Raw genomic sequence first — 13,731 nt, forward strand, 5'->3', positions numbered from 1 at the left:
GCCACTTTATGTAAAAAATAACATAAGCTACTTGGCCACTTTGCGTGTCGATAATATAATGAACACAGTTTCTAAATGAAATTATATATATAAATATATATATATATATATATATATATATATATACTGGGCGACAAAGGGCCCTGTAATAGGCTTAACTAACAGAGAGGTGGCTGTGCAGTAAGGAGAAATGCTGCTGGTGAATAATAGGCATGGTCAGTGACGAAAGCCATCCTGGTGGACTCAGCGAAGGCGAAACTGCTGAACTCTTCTGGTGATGTCGTCCAGTGAAGACAGTCAAGGAAAAGGCCATAAACAGGTCATCACACACATTAACGTTATTACATCGTATTAATGACCCTATTAGTGCTTTGTTTTATGTATGATTTCATTCTAGAGATTACTCAGTTCAGCGTGAACAGTGACCTCTGACCTCTGATACAGTCCGTCAGCCAAGACCTGCTCGCTATCTGACATGTGCTTCTTTAGTTTACAGCTGAAAATGCTCGGCTAACGATGCTAACAAACACTGGACATTGGTCACCAATCTCATCAGCATCACTCAGTTTTACTAAATCAACCTGTTTAAAGCAATGAAGGAAGACTTGAGATGTGACTGGTGACGGTGTAAGTCCAGTGTTTGTTAGCAACATTAGCCTAGCATCTCTTCAGTCATAAACTGAGATACTAAGAAGCACACGTCTGATACCAAACATGTCTTGGCTAATTGACTGAATCTGAATTCAGTCAATCATTAAATTTTTTGCCAATTTGCTCCTTTAAGGACTAAAGCCTAGATGGCGACAGTCCAAATCCAGTGTTTGTTAGCAACGTTAGCCTAGCATCTCTTGTTGTCAACTAAAGAAGCACACATCAGATAACGAACACACTATACGGACACACACAAACAGGAAGTTGTTGATTAACGAGGCTGATTGTTTTTGAAGTCATAAAAAAACAACAACACAAGGACAAAAGTATTGGGACACCTGCTCATTCATTGCAACCCCCAAATCAAGGGGATTAAAAAGAGTTGATCCTGCTTTTGTTGGAGTAACTGTGTCTACTGCCCAGACAAGAAGACTTTCTACTAGATTTTGGAAAGGAGCATTGCTGTGAGGTTTGATTGCATTCAGCGACAAGAGAGTTAGTGAGGTCAGGATGTTGGATAGATGATCACCACCACCCCACCTCATCATCCCCAACTCATCCCAAAAGTACTGGATGGAGCTCCACCACCATCATTCCAGAGAACACGGTTCTTCCACAGCTCCTCAATGCTGGGGGGCTTTATACCCCTCTACTAGCCCACCCCTGGCATTATTAGGCAGCATGGATTGAGCAATAGGTGCATGATGTGGATCTTCTCCAGAGAGTCCTAATCTATTGGCAGTACTTCTTCTCTACAGGGACTAGACAAGCTGTGTGTGTGCATTTGCCCTTAAAACACACTTATTTGAGAGATGCCAGGTGAAAGGATATGTTTGCTGGTTATCTCCTTTATGCTGTGGTGGACCTTCTTCTGGAACGCGATCTGAGCTTCGCACATGCACGCGTCCTCCGACACATCGCTGCGTGCCTCCTCTGAACGAGGGGAGAAAAACCCAGATACTGATTAGTGCAACTGACTGGTCCGGTACATCTGATACACTCCAAGCAGGTCAATGGTGTTATTATGTTACCCATAAGCCTTTTGGCCTTCTAGGCCAGTGGTCTCAAATCCTGGTCCTGGAGGCCTACTGTCAGCGCTTTCCCTTCTCCCAGGACATCTGACTCAACTAGTCAACTCATTAACAAGTCCTTACAGAGTCAAACTGGGTTTGTCAAAGCAGAGGAAACTTCTAATGGACCTCCAGAACCAGGGCTGGGGACCACTGGTCTAGACCTTCAGGCAAGACTTAGAACAACAGAGCTCTTTACTGAAAGAGTCGCTGTAAAACTGCTATAGACACACAAGGCTGGTTCTCAAACCCCTGCCCTGCACATGTTGCCAACCCTGCTTCTGAAGGAGCCCCCTGTCCTGCACATTTTACCCCTAAAAGGGCCTAAAAGGGGTCAAATGTGCAGGGCAAGGGGCTCCTCCATGAGCAGGATTGGCAACCATTGTGTTAGATGCCTTGAATAACCAAAAAAAAATGTTTGACTAGCTGAAAGCTAACATACTATTAGAAACTCCATATAGGCGCTAGCAGAAGTTAGCATTATCTTGGTCATAATCATTATCAAGTCAAAAAATGTGTCCAAAAATGTCCTTAATTGTCTATGATTGGGCTTGAGGTGCGTTAGCTTTGGGCTGGAGGTACATCTCCGAGTCGTTCCTAACAACTCCGATCGTAAAAACAGTGTAGGGTGACCAACCGTTGGCTTGCGAGCATGTTTTCCTGTCCGGGTTAAGGACGTATCCCACCCTGCACTTGCAGTAGAAGGAGGTGTTGCTGTTCACGCAAACGTGCTCACAGTCATGTCCGAGGGCACATGCATCCAAACCTACAAGCAGCACTAGCATATTTAGCAATCACACACCACATCATTGGTCGTTATTCATGCAATCAGATTCATCTAATCATTACGGCCTAGTGATCGGCTTGGTGTAGAACTCTTAAAAGGGGGGCTTGGGGGGTCACCTTAGCATTAGTAAGACTACCAGGCACTGTAGGAACTGTGCATGCAATTGAATGACAACAGACATAAAGGTAATAGGATACACAACATACAGACAAAAGTATTGGGACACCTGCTCATTCTCTGTTTATTTTGCTTTTGTTGGAGTAACTGTCTCTACTAACCAGGGAAGAAGGCTTTCTGCTAGATTTTGGAGGAGCATTGCTGTGAGGATTTGATTGCATTCAGCGGGAACACAACGAGAGTGTTACTTAGTGAACCTCCCATATAATCCCAAAAGCACCACCATCATTCCAGAGAACACAGTTCTCCCATGCGTCCATTAGTAGGGGTGTCCGCAAACATTTGGACATATAATATATTTGAATGGTCCACTATAGATGTGCAAAAGCTGCCAGCTCAACCTTCTAATTAGCGGCTGGAGCTACGTTCAGGTGCACCCATTGCAGGCGCAGGTGGGCTCTGAAAGCTCTGACCAATAGAACAGGACGCTCTACAGCAGCTGGCCATGAGCCTATGGTCACCATTTCCAAGGCCCCCAGCCTTTGGCCGTGGGATTCTCTGTAGTGCTGATGGAGCTCCATTAACAGTCCGATACCTGACCTCACTATTGCTCTCACGTGGCTGAATGCAGTCAAATCCTCCTTACAGCAATGTTCCAACATCTAGTGTAAAGCCTTCTCAGAAGAGTGAAGGATGTTACTGCAGTAACAAGGAACCAACTCCTGGGTAATAGCCTTGATTTCAATGCAGATTTTGAGCAGGTGTCTGCAAACCACACAGGAGGAGCCATCCAGATGTGCTCAGTGTGGTCAAACTGGTTATCTGTACAGTGGTTAGTGAGAACATCTGGAGCTCTATGCAAGTTCTTCAGCATGCAGACATTACAATCGTGAAACAGTGTAGGGTGACCAACCGTTGGCTTGCGAGCATGTTTTCCTGTCCGGGTTAAGGACGTATCCCACCCTGCACTTGCAGTAGTAGGAGGTTTTGTTGTTCACGCAAACGTGCTCACAGTCATGTCCGAGGGCACATGCATCCAAACCTACAGGCAATAATCACCACAAGACCACTAGGAGAGTTAGCAATCACGCCAGCCAGATATTATTCATGCAATCAGATTCATCAGATTGGTCTAGTGATTGGCTTGATGATGAGCATTCAACTAGGGGATTACAAATTCCACCCAACCCACTCGTTATGTCATGTCATGCTCCCGACACTGGGAGGATGAGGGTCGACAAATGCCTTCTCCGACTCATGCGCAACCGACCCTTCCTCTTGGCCAATGCAACATCACTGGGCAACCAACGCGCTCTGAGAAAAGCGCCAGGTACCCAGCTCCGATGCAACAGCTAGCAAACAGCAGCCGGCATCACACTGAAGTGATGTGGGAAGAGAGAGCGCCATCTACCCACCTGGACAGAGAGCAAAGCCAATTGTGCTCTCTCAGGGTCCCCACTTGGAGCCCCTATCCACTTTACCTTGACTGTTCCCAAACCGTAAATGCATCTTCTTAGCTTAGCGCTAACCGTAACGTCAGCTTATAAACCTTCCTTTGACCAGTGGTTCTCGAACCTGGTTCTGGACGACCTCCTGCCCTGCACATTTTAGTGGTTTCCTGCTCTAACCCACCACCACCTCGAATCATCAAGGTCAACTGATCACTGGTCAATTAGCTGATTAGCTGGATCGTCGTCTAAGATGCGGAGGGCAAGGGGTCCTCCAGGACTAGAGTTTGGGAATCATTGCTCTAACCTTAATTCAAGGTTTCATCAGTTTGATCATCTTGGGATCTTCTAGAGAGAGCCCCTGAAGACTTACATAGGGTGAAGTCCAGATAACCCCAAGGGATAGTCTTACCACAAAGAGTCTCCCTGAACTTGGAGGTGAGCTTCTCGATGACCCCATAGGTCTCCACGTAGAAGACATGCTCGTCCAGTGGCTGGCTGGCCATCAACCTAAGAGACTTCATATCCGCTCTGTCCACTCCGACAGCGTAGATCTCAATCCCGGCAGCCCTGGCCGCGGCCGAGACGTCCTCCACCTTGTCCTGCGGCCGCCCGTCAGTCACGATGATGGCCACCTTGGCGATGTTCTTGCTCTGGGGCCTGGCGCCCGATGCCTCCGTGAAGGCCTGCTCCATGGCGGTTTTGATGGCCAGGCCGGTCATGGTTCCAGCCGAAAGAGGGTCGATGCGAGAGAGGGCTTGTTTGACCTGGGCCTTGATGTAGTAGGTCTTCAGGTGAAACTCTATGTTGACTGTGCTGGCATAGTTGACCAGGCCAACTCGGGTGGCGTCCTTTCCGATATCCAGGGAGTCGACCATGTCCGAGAGGAAGACTTTGACCTTCTCAAACTCAGCAGGCCGGACACTGCGAGAGCTGTCGATGATAAAGATCAAGTCCAGCGGGCGGCTCTTGCACACCTCGGCCGGAGCTGTTGGGGAGTCGATGGACAATGCATTGTTAGAGTAGGCACAATCAGTACTGCATACCTTGAAGGCAATTCTCTAAGACAAGCTAGTCAGGAAGGATTTCTAGGCCAGGTCAATGCGCATGTACACGGCATGACGTTGGATGAAGGTAGTATTTATCATTTAGTGGCATTAATGTAGTCAAACGTTATCTGAAAAAGACTTGACTAGAGTCAAAGGTGATCCATTAGCAGTGTGGATTACATCTGTAAAAAAGGAAGTGGATATGAAGGGATTGGAGCGTGATCAGCGCTACACAGGGAAAGAGCAGATTTCAGTGGACAAGACTGCCATTAGTGCAATTATCTCGTCAGTAGCATGTGGTGGGGTTTGAGGGTTCCTCGCAAGCCTGCATAACGTAAAGAATCCCTCATTGAATCACCTAGAAACAGACAGTGAGAGGTGGAGAGGTGTGAGGACGACAGTGGTGTTCCCACGGACAAGGGGGTGTTCAGGAAGGCGAGTCTTTGGAGGAAAGAAGCTGAAGGTGGGTCTACCTGGATCAGTGGAGGGTGCAGCAGAGGAGGATGTGCCACTTGGGGTACTGACCAGCTGTGGGGTGGTTGGAGGCTGGGTTGGAAGTGTCGTGGGTGCAGTGGTTGTTATGGTAGTGGATATCGTAGTGGGTACCGTGGTCGCCATGGTAGTGGATATCGTAGTGGGTACCGTGGTCGCCATGGTAGTGGATATCGTAGTGGGTACCGTAGTGACCATGGTAGTGGATATCGTAGTGGGTACCGTGGTGACCATGGTAGTGGATATCGTAGTGGGTACCGTGGTTGCCATGGTAATGGGTACCGTGGTTGGTACCGTAGTGGGTACCGTGGTTGGGACCGTGGTCGGTACCGTAGTGAGTACTGTAGTGGGTACCGTGGTCGGTACCGTAGTGGGTACCGTGGTTGGTACCGTGGTCGGTACCGTAGTGGGTACCGTGGTTGGTACTGTGGTCGGTACAGTAGTGGGTACCGTGGTCGGTACAGTAGTGGGAACTGTCGTGGAGACCATAACGGGTATTCTAATGGGCATTGTGGTGCAAGGCAAGGCTACCTTCGGTTTTGGTGGCACCACCGGTACTCTGGGCCGTAGAGGGACCCTGGGCTGGGCAGGAAAGGCAGGACGGTGGTGGGTAAATGGTGGCCAGTTCCAAGGCGGCCGATGGTGGTAGTGGTGGTGACCGTAAAACCTGTGATTATTACCATGAGCTTAGTGTGTTCAGGTAGGAAGAGAGAGACAGAGAGAGAGAGAGAGAGAGAGAGAGAGAGAGAAGGGAGGGAAGGATTGAGGGTTAAAGCAGTGGTTACTACTTCCTTCACAGCTGCAGCTCAGAGTGGCATCTAGGAAAGAGAGAAGCTCTTGACATCGGCTCGGAGATCTTCTACATTTCTACAAGCTTTAGGAACTGCAAAGAAAAACGGCATGCTCCTGACATGGGAAAAAACAATGTTAGGAAGCAAACGCTCTTCACTGGACCAAACCTGCAGCCGAAAAGAACTTCACTGTGTCAGGGTGTGCTGGTGGCTTTCAAAGTGACCAGGTTTTAAATTGTACCATTTTATTGGTAAAGCCAGGGGTCAAGACAGGGGTCAAGACAGGGGTCAAATGACTCTAAATACATGCCCTGGAGAGGTTGCGTCTTAGGATAAAAGGTTGAACCCCCCCACACAAAAATATAAGATTATATCTATTATTTATATTATTATAAATATAAAATAATTCATTATTAAATTATTCATTTAAATATTTGGATTTGCATTTATTATTTATTTTTGCCAGTAAAATTGACTGAGAAGGAATTGCCTTCTTTTTAAACTAGAATCCTAGAAACCTCCTAGAAATCCTAGAAACAGAGGATTAATCGTAGGGTACGTAAGAAACCCAGACTGTAGGAGGGTTTTTTTAACGGTATACCGAATGAACCGTCACACACTGACGAGGTAAAATATCAGTAGTAACGAAAGTTGGCTTTTTTGAAATGAAGAAGTTTAAGCAGAATTTAACTTTCAAAACACACACTGTTCACTCCTCAACTCTGTCACGCAAAAACCTTGTATCTGGCGGCTGTTCTTCACATTGTATCAGAATTTCATGACGAATGGACCAATAGAAATGCTCCAAAATGACGTAAAAAACGAATCGTTTTACATTGATTTCCATTCAAAGCTAAGAAGGTTTTTGCCTACTCCTGTAAAGCTGCAGTTTTGGAGATATGAGGTTTTTGCGTGATCGCAAGGATATACGAAAACTAAGCTGCAACAAAGGCCCTCATATTGCTCTTTTGCCTTAATTGGCATTGTTTAGCCCCGCCCACTCATGCAGCATTGGCTCGGTAATGCTTTTCGAATGAGACACAGCCAATCAGAACAGAGCTGGTGTGTCTTATATATCTATAGGTAATTTTTCTGTAGGATGAACGACCACGCCCCTTTATGGATGAAAGCAAACCTGGCCAGACCACGGGAAATAGTGCTTTAACCCAAAAGGGGCGTGGCAAACATTAATGAACACAGAGGGAATGAGAGCCTCTCAGCTGGACACTTAGTTTCTCCACATCTCAGGAGGAAGATCTTGGGAAAACAACATTGTTTATGTCATGAAAAGGGCAGCTGGTTGGAGACGGTTGTAGCCGGTCTCTGATGGGCAAAGTAGTTGGAAACACACCCTATACTGGTCAGCCAGCTGGTGAAACTTGACCAGTGTAGCACATGTTCTCAGCTGGGTTTGATGGACTAGTTTGCTAAAGCTGGTCAGACTGGTAGAGCAGCTGAACCTTCAAACCCAGAAGGGCAAGAGCTGGACTGGTCAACCGGCCCAACCAGTTTAACCAGTCTGAGCTAGCCAGGCTGTTCTTTTAGCAGGGGGGGGGCTTTAATAGCTCGTTATCAGGACGCAATGGGTCCATGGCCTTCCACCAGACCCCAAAACAGTGCTTCTTCCACCACTCTGAGCCCCATTACCTGAACATCCCTACAGACCAATCAGAACACGCTAAATGCAGCTGCCCCCCCATCGCTCTCACAGATATGTAATAATTAATTAATTAATTAATTAATTAATTAATGCTCTTATAAATATATATATATATATATATATATATATATATATATATATATATATATGATCCACATCACACCGTGTTGACGTGTTAATGGTCCTACCTCCCCAGTTGGTCCCCGGTCTGTGTCCTTGTCCCGGTCTGTATCCATGCCCCGGTCCGGGACCGTATCCAGGTCCATACAGGGGTCTCCGGACATCTCTCGTGCCGCGCGCCCCAGTCAGCAGCAGCGCGAGACCGCAGCAGCAAACAGCCCACAGTGCAAGAGCCATCGTCCCCGTTCCTCCAGCAGCGGCAGAACGCGCGCTGAGCGGCGGCACGACCAATTAACGCCACAGAGCCCCGCAGCCAGCCAATCAGCAGCGAGGGAGACGCGGTGGGCGGAGACTGCAGCGTCTATAAAGTTGAGCTTAGTCGCACCCGGACCTCAGTTTCATAAGAACACGTGGTTTGATGGGTTTTATTTATTTATTTATTTTCTTTTCATTCATTTATTTCTTACATTCTTACACTTTTCTAATATACACACACGATTCTTCTGAAAAACTATAAACTAGCAATAACCTAATAACTACAAAGGATCTAGCTCAGATCATTAACTTAGTGAACCTAAAATTAAATGAGTAAATACAATATGTATATATATATATATATATATATATTTGACTATTGTCATTTTATTGTTGTTAGTATAGTTGATATAGTAGTAAAAATATATATACTAATTAATGTTAATAATAAATGATAATTGATTGAAGCAGAATTTAACAATTTAATGATCGATAGAATCACCGTAATCTGCCTTAGACCATGGACTTATATATTGAAATAAATAAATAAATGAAATTCACAAGTGATTTTATTATTATTATTATTATTATTATTATTATTATTATTATTAGCAGTAGTAGTAGCAGGAGTAGTATTGTTGTTGTTAGTGTATATAAAAACATATATGTAACTGTTACAAAACGTTTATAACCAATAGAAACAAAATAATCTACTTTAGACCATTGCCTTAAATATTGACATAAATAAATGAATTAAAAAAATTAAAGTAAAATGTTTTTCTTTTATTATTATTATTATTATTAGTAGTAGTAGTAGTAGTATTGCTGTTGTTGTTATGTTGTTGGTAATGTATATATATATATATATATATGTATATATATATATATATATATATATATAAACAAGTAAACAAATATATTAGTAGTAGTAGTAGTACTGGTTGGGATGTTGTTGTTAGTGTATAGAAATACATATATATGTTAACTGTTACTAAACTTTAATAATTGATAGAAAGTAGTAATCCACCTTACACAATTGAATTATATATTGAAATAAATAAATAAACAAGTTAAATAAATATATATATATGTTTTATATCTATATATATAATAACTGTTACTAAACGTTAATAATTGATAGAAACATAGTAATCCACCTTACACAATTATATTGTGTATTGTGGCTATATTGAAATAAATAAATAATTAAGCTAAATATATATATATATTTTTAATTAATAATAATAACAACAGTAATAATAGGTGTAACTGTTCAATAATAACAGTGTTAATATATATATGAACATAATCATTCATTGAATGGGTTGCATTGAATAGTCGTGCAGTTCCGTCCTCCAGCCTTTAGGTGGCGACCCAGTTCTTCTACCGCCGCTGTCCGTCCTTTCATTCACTTTGTGAGGGCTGGTTGACGGGTCAGAGGAGCGGTTCTGGACTCCTGCTAAAGATTCGGAAGTTCGGGAGTTTCTGGACCTGCGGGTTTTGGGGGAAAGTGGATGAGATTTCCGTGCCTGGAGGATTTCCGGCTGGTGTCCCGCGCGCTGGGCTGGAGCTGGTTGGTTTCCGGGCTCTTAGTCAGTTCTGAGCCGGATGGTCGCGAGGGTTTATTTTTATTATATAATTAAAAATAATAATCATATTATAAAGCAGCAGATTCTGCGATGCTTTACCGACTTTATTAGTGCATTTATCCGCTTCAGCTTCACTGACTGCGGGGTTTCTGCATGGTTTAAAGAGCAGGCGAGGTGGTTATTGTTTAGTAAATTCATTAATAAACTTTAACTGACGATTTTGCAACTTTAATACATTTATAAATGTTAAAAGTTTAAGTTTGGCCTCTTTCCCTTTAGCACTGAATCCACTACTAGGCCACTGTAGCTCACCACATTGTGCAGGTTTGGCTAAAAGCTACAGCTAAAGCTAAAAGCTACAGTAAGCTGTAAACCACTGATTAAAGGGGTACACTGATCTACATGAAAAATATAACCATTATTACGTGTGTTTTTAACATTCCCTACAGGCATCCTCCTGCCGTCCCGCACCCGTCTCTAGCCAGGTTGTTTAAAGGGTTAAATGACCTGATGATGATGATGATGATGATGATGATGTATGTTGAAGGTGGGTGTTTGTCTGCATTTATCTACAGAGGCAATGCAGAGTCTGTCGGTGCAGGCGCTCACCCTGCGGCAGCTGGGACGCCTCAACACCCTCCAGCTGCTGTCGCCATGGTGCCCGCGGGTGCTGCACGCCCGGCAGCTGTGGGGAACGGCCGGCCCGTTGGCCCAACGCTCGGCCTCGCTGACCAAGCCCTGGGACGGAGTTGGACGGAGTTGGACGTTCCAGCAGACCCGGCTCAAGAGCTCCAGAAAGAAAGGCCGATATGGAACGGCGCAGGACGAAAAGGACGATGAAGACAATGATGACGACGAGGACAGTGACTACGAGGACGAACTTCAGGATGACCCGGGCCTGCCTAAAGACTACAAGGACTCTGAGAGAGTGGTTCCGTCCTTCCGCTTCGACCTCATCATGAAGGTCGGGCTGGACATCACTAGAAAGTAAGTAGAAGGAGATGCTGGACGTGCTGCGAGAAGGTCCAGATGTTGTCCTCGTCCTGCAGTACATCTCACCTTAATATCCATGCAGGGAAAAACAGGATTGGGAATGACTAAAAGCATTACTGTGCAAGAACATACACTGTATGTCCAAATGTATGTGGACACCCTAATGCCAGGTGTGGGCTAAAGGTGTATAAAGCCTAAACTTGCATCCCAATGCTTTTACTTTTTAGGCCTAGGTTGGGGATGATGAGGTGGGGTGGGGATTATCATTAACACCCTGACCTTACAAACGGCCATCGCTGTTTGCAAACAAACCCTTACAGCAATGCTCCTTCAGAATCTAGTAGAAAGCCTTCTTCTCTGGACAGTAGAGACAGTTACTCCAACAAATACAGGATCAGCTCTTTTAATACCCCTGATTTAGTAGAAATAGTGAATGTACAGGGGTCATCATGTTCAGCAACAAGAGCATTAGTGAGGTCAGGATGTTGGATGATGGTCAGCACCACCCCACCTCATCATCCCCAACAGTACTGGATGGAGCTCCACACAGTTCTTCCACTGCTCCACAGCTCAATGCTGGGGGGCTTTACACCCCTCTACTAGCCCACGCCTGGCATTAGGCAGCATGGTGCCAATAGGGTCATGTTTACTATCTACTCCTTCTCTTCTACAGGGACTAACCAGCTGTGTTCACATCTGTCTCATATGTTGTACAGTTATTCTGTATGATATTTAATGTCTGGACCCTTATGATCTTCTTTCCAGTAAAATCGAGGACGCCTTCTACGACAACAAGCTCCGGCTGAACGGACAGAAGCTATTGAAGAAGAATAAAACCGTGAGTGAGCAGCAGGCGTGGAATCACCTGACCTCCACATCTGCTTTTACAAAACTAAATAAATAAAAGAAATACCTCCTAGTACTGCTTTAGATGCTCTGCTCCTGATGTTGTTGTTGTTGTTCCTAAACGTGTGGCTCCACCTGCAGGTCAAAGTGGGAGATGCACTGGACCTGATCATGCAAGAGGACAAAGAACTGGACAAAATCACGCTGAAGAGAGTTATTCTGAAGAAAGTGCTGGGGGAGACAAAGGATGGAGACAAACAGAAGGTCCTAGTGAGAAGCTGGAGGCATCTACAGCTTCCCAAGCAGGACGTCTACAAGGAATAGGTTTGGACGGTTTCTGTAGGAAAGGACATTTTTGCCAGCAGTATTTTCCATCTGCTTTTCCCCACAGCGCTGAGACAGGCTGAAGTAACACACTGTAGTCTGTTATTGTGGAATACAGTGCTGAAAAAGGGGTGGGTGGTATGGAGAACGTATACCACGAGACATTTTCACAGTACTTGTCACATAAACTGAAACCTCACAATGTAATTGAAGCACTAAATAAAATAAAATATTGTTTATATTAATAAAAATATAGTCATATATTCCCCAGGTCTACACTTTCATAAATAAAGGTGCTTCAGATGGCTCTTTGCGTGATGCCATGAATGATGCCCCCGATAGCTGGATTAATTAACCTGAACCATGCTGTTGCTGTTTTGGACTACAATATGTCCAAAAGTATCCAGACACCCCTTCTAATGAGCCCAAGGTTGAGCATGGACTAGAGGAGTATCCTCCAACATCAGAACCTGACCTCACCTATGCCCTCACCCATGCCCTCACCCTTGTGTGGCTGAATGCAGTCAAACCCTCCTCACAGCAATGTTCCAACATCTAATGTGACACCTGCTCTAAAGAGCAGAGCTAAGAATCACAAACTCAAACAAGCATCTAGTATGGGGTGAGCTGAGGTGGCAGAACTAATCATCCAACATCTGTACCCGACCTCACTGATGCGCTCAATCGTGTGTGGCTGAAAGCAATCAAACCCTCCTCACAGCAATGTTCCAACATCTAGTGTATAGCCTTCCCTTTGCTGTTTCTGCAGGAAAGTGGAGCAAACTCCATGTTAATACCACAGGATTCAGAAGAAACGGTGGTGTCTACAAAAATTTGGAACATTCTCCAAGCGTGCTCTTCATCATCATCATCATCATTGCGACGTGCTCATACGCAAGAGTCACATCGCAGGAATGCCAGAGTCATGTAAGGCAAATGACCCCATAGGTTAATGACTCAGTTATTAATCCTAAAGTGGAAACTATCGTATGGCCGTTTCCCAAATTCTGTGGAGTCCCTCAGGGTTAAATTCTGGGCCTATAAAGCTGTCAGGAGTGCATTGATGGCCTACATCCAGAGTTCAAGAGCTTGAGAGGTTCAATCAAACAAGTCATGCCTCAACATTTTTGCTGCTTTATACAAATAAAGGAACATTTCTGCTATTCTCATTTTCCATGACATTGTATCTACCTGTATATTTTATCTATCATGTGTGTCTTGGATACACAGATCATTGAGTTCTGGTCAGGTCTGGTTTATTAAAAAAATCCTGTATATTAATTATGTATAATATTGCAATTAGTCCTGGACGGTCCGATGGTCCATTCAGTTTACCATTGACACAAATTCCTACACTCTTAGAAATGAGCAGTAAAGTAATCCTCTGTTAATCTAGAAAGACGGGCACGGTCAGGTTTTTCCCAATATTCTGCAGCTCTAGATCAATCAAATGTCATACATAATAACGTGTAAATCCACATACCACGCCCCGTATATTAAATAAATGACTGCAATAAATATAAATAATTTACTGAATCG

The 13,731-nt window shown here is 44.5% G+C and overlaps 2 protein-coding genes across 3 annotated transcripts; one reads left to right on the forward strand and one right to left on the reverse strand.

Annotated features, from left to right (window-relative positions):
- Positions 1-76: 76 nt before the first annotated feature.
- matn3b (matrilin 3b) lies at positions 77-8,422 on the reverse strand. Its single transcript, XM_072676739.1, has 6 exons — positions 8,254-8,422; positions 4,486-5,061; positions 3,539-3,667; positions 2,359-2,487; positions 1,483-1,584; positions 77-287 (listed from the first exon to the last, which is right to left on the reverse strand). Exons 1-6 carry the CDS (start codon positions 8,420-8,422, stop codon positions 244-246), a joined length of 1,149 nt encoding a protein of 382 aa, XP_072532840.1. The 3' UTR covers positions 77-243.
- A 1,424-nt stretch (positions 8,423-9,846) lies between these two features.
- On the forward strand, positions 9,847-13,307 carry mtres1 (mitochondrial transcription rescue factor 1). Of its 2 annotated transcripts, XM_072676741.1 has the most exons (4): positions 9,847-10,013; positions 10,605-11,016; positions 11,788-11,860; positions 12,010-13,307. In XM_072676741.1, the coding sequence occupies exons 2-4, from the start codon at positions 10,610-10,612 to the stop codon at positions 12,190-12,192; spliced, it is 663 nt and encodes a 220-aa protein (XP_072532842.1). In that variant the 5' UTR covers positions 9,847-10,013; positions 10,605-10,609; the 3' UTR covers positions 12,193-13,307. The 2 variants fall into 2 exon arrangements, with proteins under 2 accessions (XP_072532842.1, XP_072532841.1); XM_072676740.1 differs by having other exon boundaries at positions 9,847-11,016.
- Positions 13,308-13,731: the final 424 nt, after the last annotated feature.

This window comes from Salminus brasiliensis, chromosome 4, assembly GCF_030463535.1.
Source record: "Salminus brasiliensis chromosome 4, fSalBra1.hap2, whole genome shotgun sequence".
Taxonomy (NCBI): Eukaryota; Metazoa; Chordata; class Actinopteri; order Characiformes; family Bryconidae; genus Salminus; species Salminus brasiliensis.